We start from the raw sequence: 13,398 nt of genomic DNA, 5'->3' as shown, positions 1-13,398 counted from the left end.
TTGGGGCTTGAATATAAATCTTTTTATACTTCCATATTTGCCGAGCTAAAATGCTAGGTTTTAATGAGCTTGTGGCATTGCTCATTCATGAGGAAGTCAAACTGGGATTGGCTATTAGTTCTAGCAGCTCTAAGAGCAAGGATACTATTTTTTACTCGAATCAACGCGGTCATGGTAGCCGTGGTAGGGGATTTTCTCATGGCAGAGGAGCATCTCAGAATATGTCTCATGGCAATAATATCCAACAAGGTTCAAATTCACGAGGAGGTGGCAATTTTAGAACTAGGGGGAGATCTAGCCCTAGGGGCAGAGGCTCCTGGCAGCCACATCAGGTCTCTGACAATCCTAACAAGGATAAGGATTGTCATTACTCTAGCAAGTACGGACACATTGCCAAGGAATGCTGGAAAAAGTAGGTCATTCAAAAGGGAAAGCATCATGTTCATTATGTATCGTCCAACCATAGAGAGGATGATTCCGCAGATCGATTGTTTGCCATGACTTACATGTAGAATAGGGATGCTAAGAATTCGAATGCAGATGATGTTTGGTATATTGATTCAGAAGCATTGAATCGTATGACACCTCATGGTGACTTGTTCACAGATATGGTGCCTAACAAAAATGGCTATGTATGCATAGGCGATGATACACAGCATAGCATTGAGAACAAAGGCATAGTACCTCTAGTGATTCATGATGGTAAGAAGAAGAACCTTTATGATGTGTTACATGTCCCATACATTATGAAGAATTTGTTGTCTATGGGTCAAATGATTGAGGAGAATTTGCAAGTATGTTTTAATAAGCATGGTTGCTTCATTGAAGAGTTTGGTAATGGCTACAAATTGATTTCTTGTGATCATAGACATGGCAGGATGTTCACATTAGATGCCACTTTACCACATCTGAAATCAACAATGTTTGCTTGTGATCATAGACATGGCAGGATGTTCACATTAGATGCCACTTTACCACAGCTGAAATCAACAATGTTTTCTCATGGTTTAGGCACAATCAAAGATGTAGAAATATGGCATAAGAGAGTGGGGCATGTAAATCTTCAGCGGCGGTTGCAATTGATGTAGAAGAGACAACTTGTTATTGGCTTACCGAAGTTTACCTACACTAATCTTGGTCATGTATGTGATGCTTGTCAATTTGGTAAATAGTCACAATTGCCTTTTGTCAGGCATGCACGAAACAACACGAGACCTTTGAAGTTGGTCCATTTTGATGTGTGGGGGCTAGCCCATAATCGATCTATGGGAGGCTCTAAATACTATGTGACCTTCATAGATGGCTTTAGCTGCTATACTTGGGACTATATATTGAAAGAAAAAGATGAGGTGTTTGTTGTTTTTAAGCACTTCAAGAAGCAATTTTAGAAAAAAATTGATTGCTACATCTCTTGTTTGAGATCCATAGTGGTGGGGAGTATGTATTACATGAGTTTGACCATTTTTTGGTTGAAAATGGTATTTGTAGGCAGCTTACATGCAGTTACACAACTACACTCGACAACAGAATGGAGTAGCTGAACAGAAGAATAGGGTATTAATGGAAGCTGCCCATGCTATGATGAATGAGAAGAATATGCCAATTTACTATTGGGCTGAGGTTGTTATGACAGCCATGTACATTTTGAACAGGACTCCCTTTGCAGGCATTCATAATGTGACACCCTTTCAGAAGTTGTATGGCTACAAACCTAATGTTAGTCACATGAAAGTATTTGGTTGTATTGCTTATGTGCATATTCCTAATGAAAAGAGAAAGAAGTTGGATCCAAAAGCACATAAGTGTGTCTTTATTGGTTATGCACAAGAAAAGAAGGCATATGAATGTTTTGATCCCTCTACTCAAGAGACACTTGTAAGTAGAGATGTTATATTTGATGAGATGGCTACTTGGTATGCATCACCTACAACAATACAATCTGACATGCCTTCTACACATGCTTCTACAATTGGTTCGTAGCAGAGTATTGCATTGATGGGTCCTAGTGTTACGAATATATCATCTCCTATATCTCCATGGATGACAGGGAGATTGCAAAGTACTGGTTCCTTGTCCATTGACACCACTATGTCAGTGAGGGGGAGATATGACATGATGAATAGCAAAGGGAAAGAGAAAGTTTGTGATGATACACCTGGCATGATGACTTCAGGCTATGACTTGGACTGATAGTCTTGATAGCGAACTTGGTATTCCTACTATGTATATTCCTGGCACTTGGCAAACCAGGTACATTTAGCCTCATGAGAGAGGGGAACCTAGTAGTGCACCACATCTCAGACGCTCACAAAGGGTTAGGTATCCTGTGGATAGATTGACTTACAGTGGTTACTCTGTGAAGCATTATGCTTATATGATGAAGGTTATAGAGTTTAAAGAACTTGCCATTTATGCTGAAGCAATGATAGATAAAAATTGCTACAAAGCCATGGGTGAGGAAATGGTTGCCTTGGCTGAAAATAGCACTTGGGATCTTGTTCCACTACCAGATGGGAAAAAGACCATTGGTTGCAAGTGGTTTTATAAATTAAATGCAAGTCGAATGGCAATGTAGAGAGGTACAAAGCTAGGTTGGTCGGCAAGGGATATGCTCAATAGTATGGTCTAGATATGAAGAAACTTTTAGCCCTGTTACCAAGATGGCAACCATACGAACAATGATTGCATTAGCTGCTACAAAAGGTTGGAAATTGTAGTAGATGGATGTTAAGAATGCTTTCCTCAATGGTGACTTGGAAGAGGATGTTTACATGGATCAACCTGAAGGGTATGCACACCCTAAATTTCCACACTATGTCTGTAAGTTGAAGAAAGCTTTGTATGGGTTGAAACAGGATCCTAGAGCATGGCATGATAGGATCAGCAATTACTTGCAGAGTTTAGGTTTCATGGTTGGTTGGGATGATCATAGTTTGTTCACAAAAAAGATAGACAGAGGATTGGTAGTGCTGGTTATTTATGTGGATGATTTGATAATCACAGATGATGATAACTTTGGAATACAAAATATCATGGGTATGTTGAAATCTGAATTTGATATGAAGGATTTAGGTGCGCTGAAATTTTTCTTAGGCATTGAGGTGGTAAAGGCAGATAATGTTTTATGGCTGATGCAAAAACACTATGCCATGGAAATGCTGAAAAAATATGCATGGCTGAATGTAAACTGCTTGATATACCTTTGGATAAGAATGCTAAGTTAGACATAAACACTAGAGTTGAGATTGACGATGTCACTATGTACAAGTAGATGGTTGGAAGCTTGATCTACTTGACCATCACAAGATCTGATTTGAGTCATGCTATTGGGCTCATAAGTTAGTTCATGCAGAAGCCTAGAAAGGCACATTTGTATGTTGTTAGATGGATTATGTGGTATGGAAAGCCTATTGTAGATCATGGGCTATTCTATGAGAAGGATAAGGCCCTGAAATTCATTGGTTACACTGATGCAGATTGGGCAGGATTCTCATATGATCGCAAGTCTACAAGTGGTTATACCTTCAGCTTTGGAAGTGGGATGATCAATTGGAGTAGCAAGAAGCAACCGACTATTGCATTGTCTAGTACTGAGGCAGAGTATAGAGGTGCTGCTTTGGCAACTTGTGAAATTGCATGGTTGCTGAAGTTGATGGTTGATTTGGATATGCAAATGGATGCTCTAGTAACTTTATTGTGTGACAAGCTTAGTAGTGTATCCTTGGCAACAAACCCATTTTACCATGCCAGAATGAAGCATATTGAGGTACACTACCATTTCATACATGAGATAGTTCTTGCAGGTAGAGCGAATCTTATGCATGTGAAGACCGATGAGCAGGTAGCAGATATCTTTACCAAGTCTTTAGGTAAAGATAAGTTCAGTCGATTCCAACAGCTACTTGGTGTACATGTGTTATCTTGAGCTTGAGGGGGAGTGTTAAGACTTCAAGCTCTATCTATCTATCTATGAGTGTGACCGACAGTCTAGCTGTATGTCCAGCTGTACACAGCAAGTGTGGGACATTTAATAAATTAGTGGTCTCTGACTTAACCGCGATTAGTACATTGGCTAGATGACCTAGTTGTAACTATTCAGAACAATGAGATATGTGAGAGAATATTGTGAAAGAGGGGGATGAGCTGACTGCTCTCTTTCAGTTGCTCTATGCCTACTTTGTCTTTCATCACCTAACCCCTACAAGCCCAATATGGACTTCTTAGAAGGCCCTCATGCTAGATGATAAGGGCAAATTGGTAGATCGTGTGCTTGAGATTTGGACACGAGCCCCAAATTAAGGGATGAAATGGTGGGTTGGCATTGTACCCTGGAGAAGGTGTAGGATAAATACATTATTTTGTAATTGCCTTCAAAGGATTGTTTAACATTGTCTTTGTATATGTGACCACAAATTATGTGAAGGAATTAGTGTTTAATGGATAATCAAGGAAGCTGTCTTTACATGTCAAGCATAAATATGTTAGGATAATTAGATAACTAAAACACATCCCCAAGGAAAGTAGGAGGGTGAGATCTCAATGGGTCAGTCCTATGGATGGATGGTCTTAGTGAGTTGAGAGTTTTCCTTCAAGATGATGGAATTAGGAAAGGGCCGAATACTTGACTGCCTAGTGCATAGTCTTAGATCCTAATCAATGTTGTTTTACGGGTCCGGAGTCGAGACTATACCTTACAAGTAGAGAGTTTGATGTGTAATCGCTCAAAGACCAATGCTAGTTAAGCTAATAGGTGACCTTAGCATCAAATTAGAAACCTAGATTATCCTTATGTGTCATGGCTAGAACCTTCATTGTGGAGTGGACTTGAGAGACCCTAAGTGACAAACCCCATGTTTTTCTAACGAGTACTAGGCAGTGTCACTTAGGATAATCTCTTGATGGGTCACTAAATCATGACGATTAGGGATCCTTAGTAGGGAATGTTACATTATTTTTTCCCGTCTCCTCCATCCCATCTTTTAATTTTAAAGTTTCTTATTTTTCACTCTTTTTTTATATTTTTATCATAGAAAGAGAGGGAAAGGGAGAGGCAAAGTGAGTGTGTTAGGCCTTGAGACTACTATCACATCTTACTCTTATATTTAAATATATGTAAATGCCCTTGAGTCACATGTAATTAGGTAGTTTAGGATTGTTACAAGTGTGATTTTGTAGGTCATAACTACACTTTTTGATGAGGAAAATGTATTGCAAATATAAACAAACCAAGATTATGGATGTGACTTGAATTTTTATCTATATCTTATTCTATGTCTTTATTCTTTCAAGCTTATTTTTCTATGTAGTTTTAGAATCATGTTTAGTAATTATGCTGCAATTCTTCATATAGATTTGTGGTTTACCTACAATAGAAATGTAGTGCTTTGTATATTATGCTTTCAAAAGTAGGGTTCTAACACTTTAGAAATCCTACACATGACATCCTATAACTTTGGTTTGAATATCATACAAAAATGAGATTGTTTGATGGCTAAATGGCGGAATTCCTACAACTCTTAAAGTGGTGGCATACCTTGTTTAGCAAAATGATGCTTGCTAGAGGGTTAGTTTTATCTTCCTATGTATATGTTGGGAAAATTACCCTCATTAATACAATATTATATTGATCAAAAGAAAATCCAAAGGTTTGAGGAAATTATTAGCAAGAGATCAATAGCAACAGTCACAACAGAATGAAGGAGAAGAAGCAAGCAAATCTACAACCTTGAATGAGAAGAGGAAAGCATCTTACATAGGTGATTACGAAGATGAGGGTACCTCCAGAGGAGGACCCTTGGTGTATCATTCTCTTGCATGTTCCATTGATGTAGAAGAAGTAGTATCAATATTTCCAAACTATACCCCTCCTCCTAAGGAAGTGACCAAAAGTGTGTAGCATTTTTGTGCTTGGTGGTGTATTTCTCTTGAAGAATTTTTCTATAGTACTATAGAAAGATTTAGGCTTTGTTCTATAACCTATTTTGAAGAAGAAAAAGAAATAGCCAACAATGGCTCAACAACCACCACTTATCCTAAGTTAAAGCGTCTGTAATGTTGTCCAATTCAAAACAAGATATGCTGGGGGATTCAACAATATGGAATTGAAGAAGTGCAGTATGCTCCTATGAAATGTCTTAAAGATGGTAGTGGAATGTATTACTCTATATAATATATGCATTCTGCACACAAAGATACCTTTGATGATGCATATATATACGCAGCTACAATGGAACTAGAGGGAGAAAGTAATATCACCACTCAATCCTAAGGTTAAACCATCTAAATTCTTAGCCAAAAGTAAAGAGGACCCTAATTGTCATGTGACCCAATTCAAAACAAGATGGATTGCTAGTGGATTCAACAATATGGAATTGAAGAAGTGTGATATGCTCCAACCAAAAGTCTCAAAGATGGTAGCAAGTATGTATTGTTCTATGTAAATATATGCATTGTGCACAAATATAGTTTTGATATTTGATAGATATGTGAAGATACAATGGAACTAGAGGGAGAAAGCAATGTGCCTTGACATGATGCAAATCCACCTAAATAGTTTGAGTAATGGTCTAGTATATGTGGTTACATTAATCAAGATAGATGTGATGCATGTGGTTTAACAAGCCTAATCAATGGAGCTTACCCAATGGAGCAACTCAAAGAGACAATGTTGCTTGAAGAATATTGAGAGAGAGAGAGAGAGAGAGAGAGAGAGAGAGAGAGAGAGAGAGAGAGAGAGAGAGAGAGAGAGAGAGAGAGAGAGAGAGAGAGAGAGAGAGAGAGAGAGAGAGAGAGAGAGAGAGAGAGAGAGAGAGAGAGAGAGAGAGAGAGAGAGAGAGAGAGAGAGAGAGAGAGAGAGAGAGAGAGAGAGTGTGTGTGTGTGTAAATGTGAACTTTGTATTTGGAGAAGAAAGAGAGAAAGAGAGAGAGAGGAATATAACTTGCTTGGTTTTTGTGTGCAAGATCTCAACGGTTGTAAGTTTGTTTATAGTCACATAGAATAAAGTGAAAATTCATGCTATTTTTGATTTTTAACAAAGCCAATATGCTTCCTTTTACCAAGGCACATATTAAGGCAAATGTTTTGTCCTTTTTAAAAGAAAAAGTTGAAGGGAAAAGCCAACTAAGCATCAAATGGGTTGCATAAAAAATCATTCAATGAAATTAGCATAGTGCAAAGAAAACATAAGCTTTTTGTCTGCATGTGAGCTTTTAGGGATATGCTCTTCCTTGTTTGGTGGTATTCTTACTTTTTGGTTGTTTCAAATCATCCAAGACCATAGCAATTTTTTATGTCTTTGGGGTTTTTTCTACATATATGCTAGTCACACATGTGTACATAGAAAAACTATTGCAATCTGGAATGTGCCTATAATTACACACTCATATATATATGCACACATCCTATTTGACTCATTAAAAGATTCTCCATTTGTTTGGTTATTGTTAGTATGATTCCCATTGACCTAGTAGAGCAAGTCCTATATGCCTCTATTTCAAGCTAATTTCTATAACAAAAACTTAAGATGGACTTGAACATGTTTCTCAGTTTATTTTGATATGCTTTAGTTGATGAAGTTCTAAAAAGCTATATGAACATTTATCTTTTATTACATTATGCCCTATTGAAGCAATGGATATTGTTAGTGAATCCTAATGAACCAAGTTCTTCGTTCTTCATTTGTTGTTAGGTTGGTTGTTGATTCATATGAACAAGCTTTGGTCATAGCAACATGAAATGATGTGGTAGAGAGAAGTTCAATTAAAAATCCAAGAAAGTGTTTTGCATGCCACCTCATCCAATCTCTATTGTATCAAAAAGGTGTTGAAGGGGCATTGTATCCATGCCATTGAGATGTTGGCACAACTCTTGAGCCAACCAACCAATTAGATTTCGTTGAAGGAACATTTAAACATGAAATGGAACATTGTCCATCTAAATTGTGTGAACAGAGGGAGCACTTTTTCCAAGGGGATTGCTCACATATCCATACAAATGTGTAGGGGCCCTTAGTATGCTTAACTGAGCAAGTTCTCCACTTGTTCTAAAAAGGATTTACGGCCATTTAAACTCTAAGAGTTTGTCCTTTTGTCAAGTATACATAGTGGAGCAAGTTCTAGCATATGCTATTACCACATTAAGGCTCTATTGTTAGGATACCCTACTTGAGCCAATTGAAAGGTTAAAAGAGAAGACAACATAGTACATGACATTTGTAAGCAAGTGACAAACATAGAATATGGATAATCAAAGACTTTGATTATTATAGATGGATGACAAACATAGAAAATGGATAATCAAAGACTTTGATTATTATAGATGGTTATGACAGTAGATGATACTTTAGAGTCATGTGCTTCTATTAGGAAGCTTCAATATCATTTAAAGAAACATGAGAGAGTAAAGGTTGTATACTTAGGAAAGTATGGTTGACGCTTGCAAAAATGAAACTAGTAGGCTAAAATAGAACATAAAATTGCATGCATGTTTTTTCAAGCATACTCCCAAAATTGACCAATGATATTTGGTAGATTCATGAATTGCACATACTATTTTGCAAAATGTCCCTTCAAACCAAGGAAGTGGGGGAGGGCCCTCCCCCATGTGGACCCCTCACAAAGAGGGGCTTTGCTCCCCTCTATACCTCCCCCCCAAGAAGTCTAGTGGGAAAGTATGTGCTACAACATGCCCCCCAAATGAGCCCCAAATAAGGGCATATTACAATAATGACTCTACACATGCATGGAGCCATAGTTAGCACCATCTAATGTTGAAAGAGGTACCTATTAGGTAAATATGCTACTCATAAATACCTTCTCCTTATATTGGGGAGGAGGGGCTCACAAAAATAGAGCCAACAATCACCTACGTAGTTACTTGAGGGGTGAAGCATTGATCTTCAAAACCAATTCTTCACATGATCTATGTTCCATAATAGAGCAAGGTTTAGAAGGTACCATTATCTTTTAGTTTCACACTTGAAAACGTAGCAAGAAGGTGATGTTTTCTTAGGATAGTGCCATTCTATAGATTGATTAAACTTCTGTGAAGTCCAATAAGAAAAAAAATCCCTAACATTTATCAAAGGAATAAAGGTTGAAGGACATGCCACATGAGGCTATAAGCCCTCTCATGTGCAAGTTGATTGACCTACACAATAATTGATATAAACATGTAATTGTTTAGTCTACATGCTATTCACTAGAGCTAGTTGCGATCAACTCACTCATGAGCACTAAAAGGAGAGGAAAGAAACATGATATGGTCCTATTAGAGCCATGCCATTCATAGGTATACTTTATTTGTGCATGCTATGGTGTCATACTAGTTGACATGGGAATCTGTGCTCACAAAAACTTTTTTCCCATCCAATGGAAAAAGGAACAAGCTTAAGGTTTTTGGAGGGAAATAGCCGGTTTTATAGCTAAAATGCAAAAAAAGTTGGTTTTCATCAAGACGAGCGTCAATTTCAATTGGTTTTTTGAGAATCTTGCCTGGAAAAAATACACTAAGGGACGATTTTTTGTGAACACTGATGGGAATGGGTGAAAAAATTCCACCTAGGGAGCACTTAATTTACTTTGCCCTTTAACATGAGATATTGTCCATTAGAAGTAAACATCTCCTATGCTTAGACATTGTGACCTTCCACAAGCATCGTGCACAAGTATATTGGCTGGCATGTGTTGCTGCTCTTACATTCCTCCATGTAATGTGAACTTGCAATATTGAATGGCATTGAAATCCCAAAAAACTATAGTCCAAGGTACTATAGCCATCCACACGTTGATGGAGTGGACTATGACAACCAACGCAAGTTGGAGTTGTAAAAGATGGATTGTTCATATTTGTATGTAGTACAACTTGACGATTGGGATATTTCAAGTTTGATCTCCGGAATATTCATACATGTGTGTCATGGCCCTAACTGGTGAGAGTTTAAGAAAGTTTAATGGGTCCTAGACTTGGACTTGCCACTACCTTAGAATCAGTGTTACTATGATGATTCGATGCTCACGAGAAATTGGCCTTTAGTATATTTTTTATCCCAGCTATATTTATTTAAAGAACTATTAAGATTCAAATTTATCTTGATGAGACTCAACTATTGTTTGGACCAAAAGTGGTTCCCATAGCGACCTCTTTTCTCCATCCGATGGGATGGGGAAACGTTTCGAGTGATTGTGGGAGGACCCACTACATGCCAGAAGAGACTAGCATGGTGATTGCTTTAACGACGTGCCAGGCAAGCTTCTGAAGTCCCCGCGGGCCTTAGCACGCCGCACGGGGAGAGCTTATGTTCTCCTGTCAACCACGGTTTGTTGACTGGCGTTGCGATGGCACGTGTAACATTCTGATTCGCTGCGGACTCTCGCATGGATTTACCGAGAGCTCTTTTCATAGCTTCGATCTGCGCCGGAAGTTTTAAGCACATGAGAGTGGGCGGAACAGCAAGAATATTCCTTAAAAAAATCAAATCACGTGAATAGACAGACACAGTGTGCATGCTCTCTTTCGACGTACGTAAAAGCAAAAAGGGTTTGTGATTTTGCAGGGACTCCACTTTGAGAGAGAGAGAGAGAGAGAGAGAGAGTGTGTGTGTGTGTGTGTGTGTGTGAGTATGGTGACTGTCGGCGTGATCAGTCTGCGACCTTATATTGGAGCTACCAATCAGTACAGTTGCTTAGAAGCTGGGAGAGATGCCCTGTGGTTTTGTATCCAAGCCGCTTCTAATCACAGTTCCTTATCGCTAGATTAAGCTGGGAATGGAGAGAGTCATCACTATTGATGCCAATGGTGGATTGCTATTAAGCCGGCCCCTGCTTGAAGACGACTCTACTTCCAATGCTGATCTGAAATCAGATCAAGTCACAGCAGCACCTCCACCCTCAGGGGACTGCACCCCCTTCCATAGCATTGCCAACTGTGTAGCCTTGCTCATCGGTAATTTATTAGCCTGTGTCTTCTGATCATTGGCAGTGGCATAAGACTCATCCGTATATTCATAGTTAACTGCTACATGTCTCATGCTTTCTGATCATTTGCACTGGCATAAGCCTCATCAATGTCTGTGAATCTCTGCATGTTTCATGCCGTCTGATCCATCATCTGCAGTGGCATAAGCCTCGTCTATGTCAGTTGAACTGCTGCATCTTTCATGCCGGTCTGATCCATCATCTGCAGTGGCATAAGCCGCATCAATAGTAGTGAACTACTGCATGCTTCAATTTACCCTGCACATGTGCAGCAACAATAGATTAGCACTTCCTATATAGCGCATTGCTAACAATTGGCTTTTGTTCATGTGATCTGTAATTAGATCCATCGGATTGTTAGTTCAAAGAAGATTCAGGTATATAGGTAACAGCCACTCATTGATTTTTCCTTATCAATTTTGAGTTGAGTTTGTGTACTCAATGTCTGCAGGCCTCGGTGTCCTTTCATCTCCTTATGCCATAGCCAGGGGAGGGCTAGCAAGCTTGTCACTGAACTTCCTATTTGCCGGAGCCTATTACTATACAAGCACTCTGTTAGTCCAGTGTTTGGAAGCACATCCTGAGCTATGTGATTACCAAGATGTGAGCTTAAAGGCTTTTGGGAAAAGAGGCCGGCTCATCGCCACATCTCTTCTCTTTGGAGATCTCCTAAGTACACTGGTGAGCTATGGCATATCCTTGACAGACAATCTGGTGACGGTGTTCCCAAGCACTACCATTGGTTTCATGGGTCTGAGGGGCAGATACTTCCTCACATTCTTGGCCACCCTTGTGCTGCTGCCCACTATATGGGTCAGAAGCTATAAATCATTGTCAGTGCTTTCTGCTTCTTCCATCATAAGCTCTACTCTAGTTCTCCTGGCCTTACTTTGGCTGGCATCTGAGGACAACATTGGGATTCACAAGAGCATTCCATTGTCTCGTTGGGAGGGACTGCCGATCGCATCAGGCATTTATTTGTTCACCTATGGTACCAACATCATCCTGCCCAGTATAAGGACCTCTATGGTAGACAGGAGAAAGTTCCCCCAGGTACAACTTCAGTGAGTACTCCTTCGTCTAAAGCTTAAAAGTGTCAGAACGTATGGTTATACTGCGTCTGGTGCTGCTGTTATGTTTGTAATATGGAGGTGTCTAAGCCTGTTGATTAAGTCATAAAATGTACTATGGATTCGTGGTCTACTGTGTGATGCTTACATTGTGGGAGGTAGTTAAGCTTGCTGAGCTGATGCCATAAATTGGCCAATAGTTTCTGCTCATACTGTGTCTGACATTGTTATGCCCATGCTGGTGCTGGGGTGGCACCTTACGCTTGTCGAGCTAAAGTTAGGCTTTATGTTCATTCCGTGCCTGATCCTATACCGTGTCTGACATTGTTATGCCTATGATGCTGGGGTGCTTAAGATTACTGAGTTATGAGTTAGACTTAAGGGTCATGCCGTGTCTGATCCTATCATAGCTTGTAATGTGCAGGTGCTTGGTTTAAGCTTTGCAATTGCAGCAACTTTCTATGGAGGAATAGGCCTATTGGGAGCTTCAATGTTTGGTGGAGAGACCCAGTCTCAGATCACACTGAATATGCCTTATGGATACATGGCCTCCAAGATAGCAATATGGGCAAACATAATCACACCCTTGACGAAGTTCACTCTGCTGCTTCGGCCAGTGGCATGCGAACTGGAGTCCCTGCTGCCATGGCCACTGGGATCCCAAACCCACCTGCTGTCTGCACTGGCAATGCGCTCAGTGATGGTCATTATACTTATTTTGATCTCACTCAGTGTGCCTTTCTTTGCGTATGTGGTTTCATTTGTGGGTTCCTCTATCACGGTTACCATGTGCTTGATTTTGCCTTGTTGGTTTTACTACCGACTCTTTCGGAATTCCATCAAGGCACGGGAACTTGTCATCTTTATAGGCATCACTTTGGTGGGTGCCGGTGCAGGGGTCATAGGAACGGTGTATTCTATCATGGGTATTGGTAGCAGTTCCTAAAGAGACCTGTTTTTTTCTTTGTAATTTAGTGCCTGCCCGAGTGGTAGGTCACTTATTTTATTAACTCATTGATCCGGGTTCTAGTCTCCTTTTTTTAATACCTATACTAAATGACCGTGCGGAATGTAGGAGTTGAACCACAGACCTTCTGATCATCATGGTTAAGATTATACCTATACTAAATGACTGTGTGGAATGTAGGGGTTGAACCAAAGACCTTATGATCACCACACATTCATCTTAACCTATTGAGCTACCCTCATTTGGTCAAAAGAGACTCTCTCTCTCTCTCTCTCTCTCTCTCTCTCTCTCTCTCTCTCTCGATTTGATAGAAAGGGTGGCATTGGCTATATGATGCTTTAAAACAAGATACTAAATTTACAATGACCTACCATAATTATATAATAA

At 39.6% G+C, this 13,398-nt stretch overlaps 1 protein-coding gene across 1 annotated transcript; it reads left to right on the top strand.

Moving 5' to 3' along the window:
- Window positions 1-10,557: 10,557 nt before the first annotated feature.
- LOC148021685 (amino acid transporter AVT1B-like) lies at window positions 10,558-13,088 on the top strand. Its single transcript, XM_087697175.1, has 3 exons — window positions 10,558-10,942; window positions 11,426-12,027; window positions 12,469-13,088. Exons 1-3 carry the CDS (start codon window positions 10,765-10,767, stop codon window positions 12,988-12,990), a joined length of 1,302 nt encoding a protein of 433 aa, XP_087553301.1. The 5' UTR covers window positions 10,558-10,764; the 3' UTR covers window positions 12,991-13,088.
- Window positions 13,089-13,398: the final 310 nt, after the last annotated feature.

This window comes from Lygodium microphyllum, chromosome 17 (genome assembly GCF_053477565.2).
Source record: "Lygodium microphyllum isolate KBCC chromosome 17, Lygodium_microphyllum_v1.1.10, whole genome shotgun sequence".
In the NCBI taxonomy this organism is placed as follows: Eukaryota; Viridiplantae; Streptophyta; class Polypodiopsida; order Schizaeales; family Lygodiaceae; genus Lygodium; species Lygodium microphyllum.
Note: the sequence above shows the minus strand (reverse complement) of the source record. Positions and strands in the feature narration are given on the sequence as shown.

What these genes read in the sequence shown, in the direction of transcription:
- LOC148021685 (XM_087697175.1), top strand. Translation starts at nt 10,765, where the DNA reads ATGGAGAGAGTCATCACTATTGATGCCAATGGTGGATTGCTATTAAGC. An exon ending in CTGTGTAGCCTTGCTCATCG is followed by an intron (nt 10,943 to 11,425) that starts GTAATTTATTAG and finishes CAATGTCTGCAG; the next exon opens with GCCTCGGTGTCCTTTCATCT. An exon ending in ACAGGAGAAAGTTCCCCCAG is followed by an intron (nt 12,028 to 12,468) that starts GTACAACTTCAG and finishes TGTAATGTGCAG; the next exon opens with GTGCTTGGTTTAAGCTTTGC.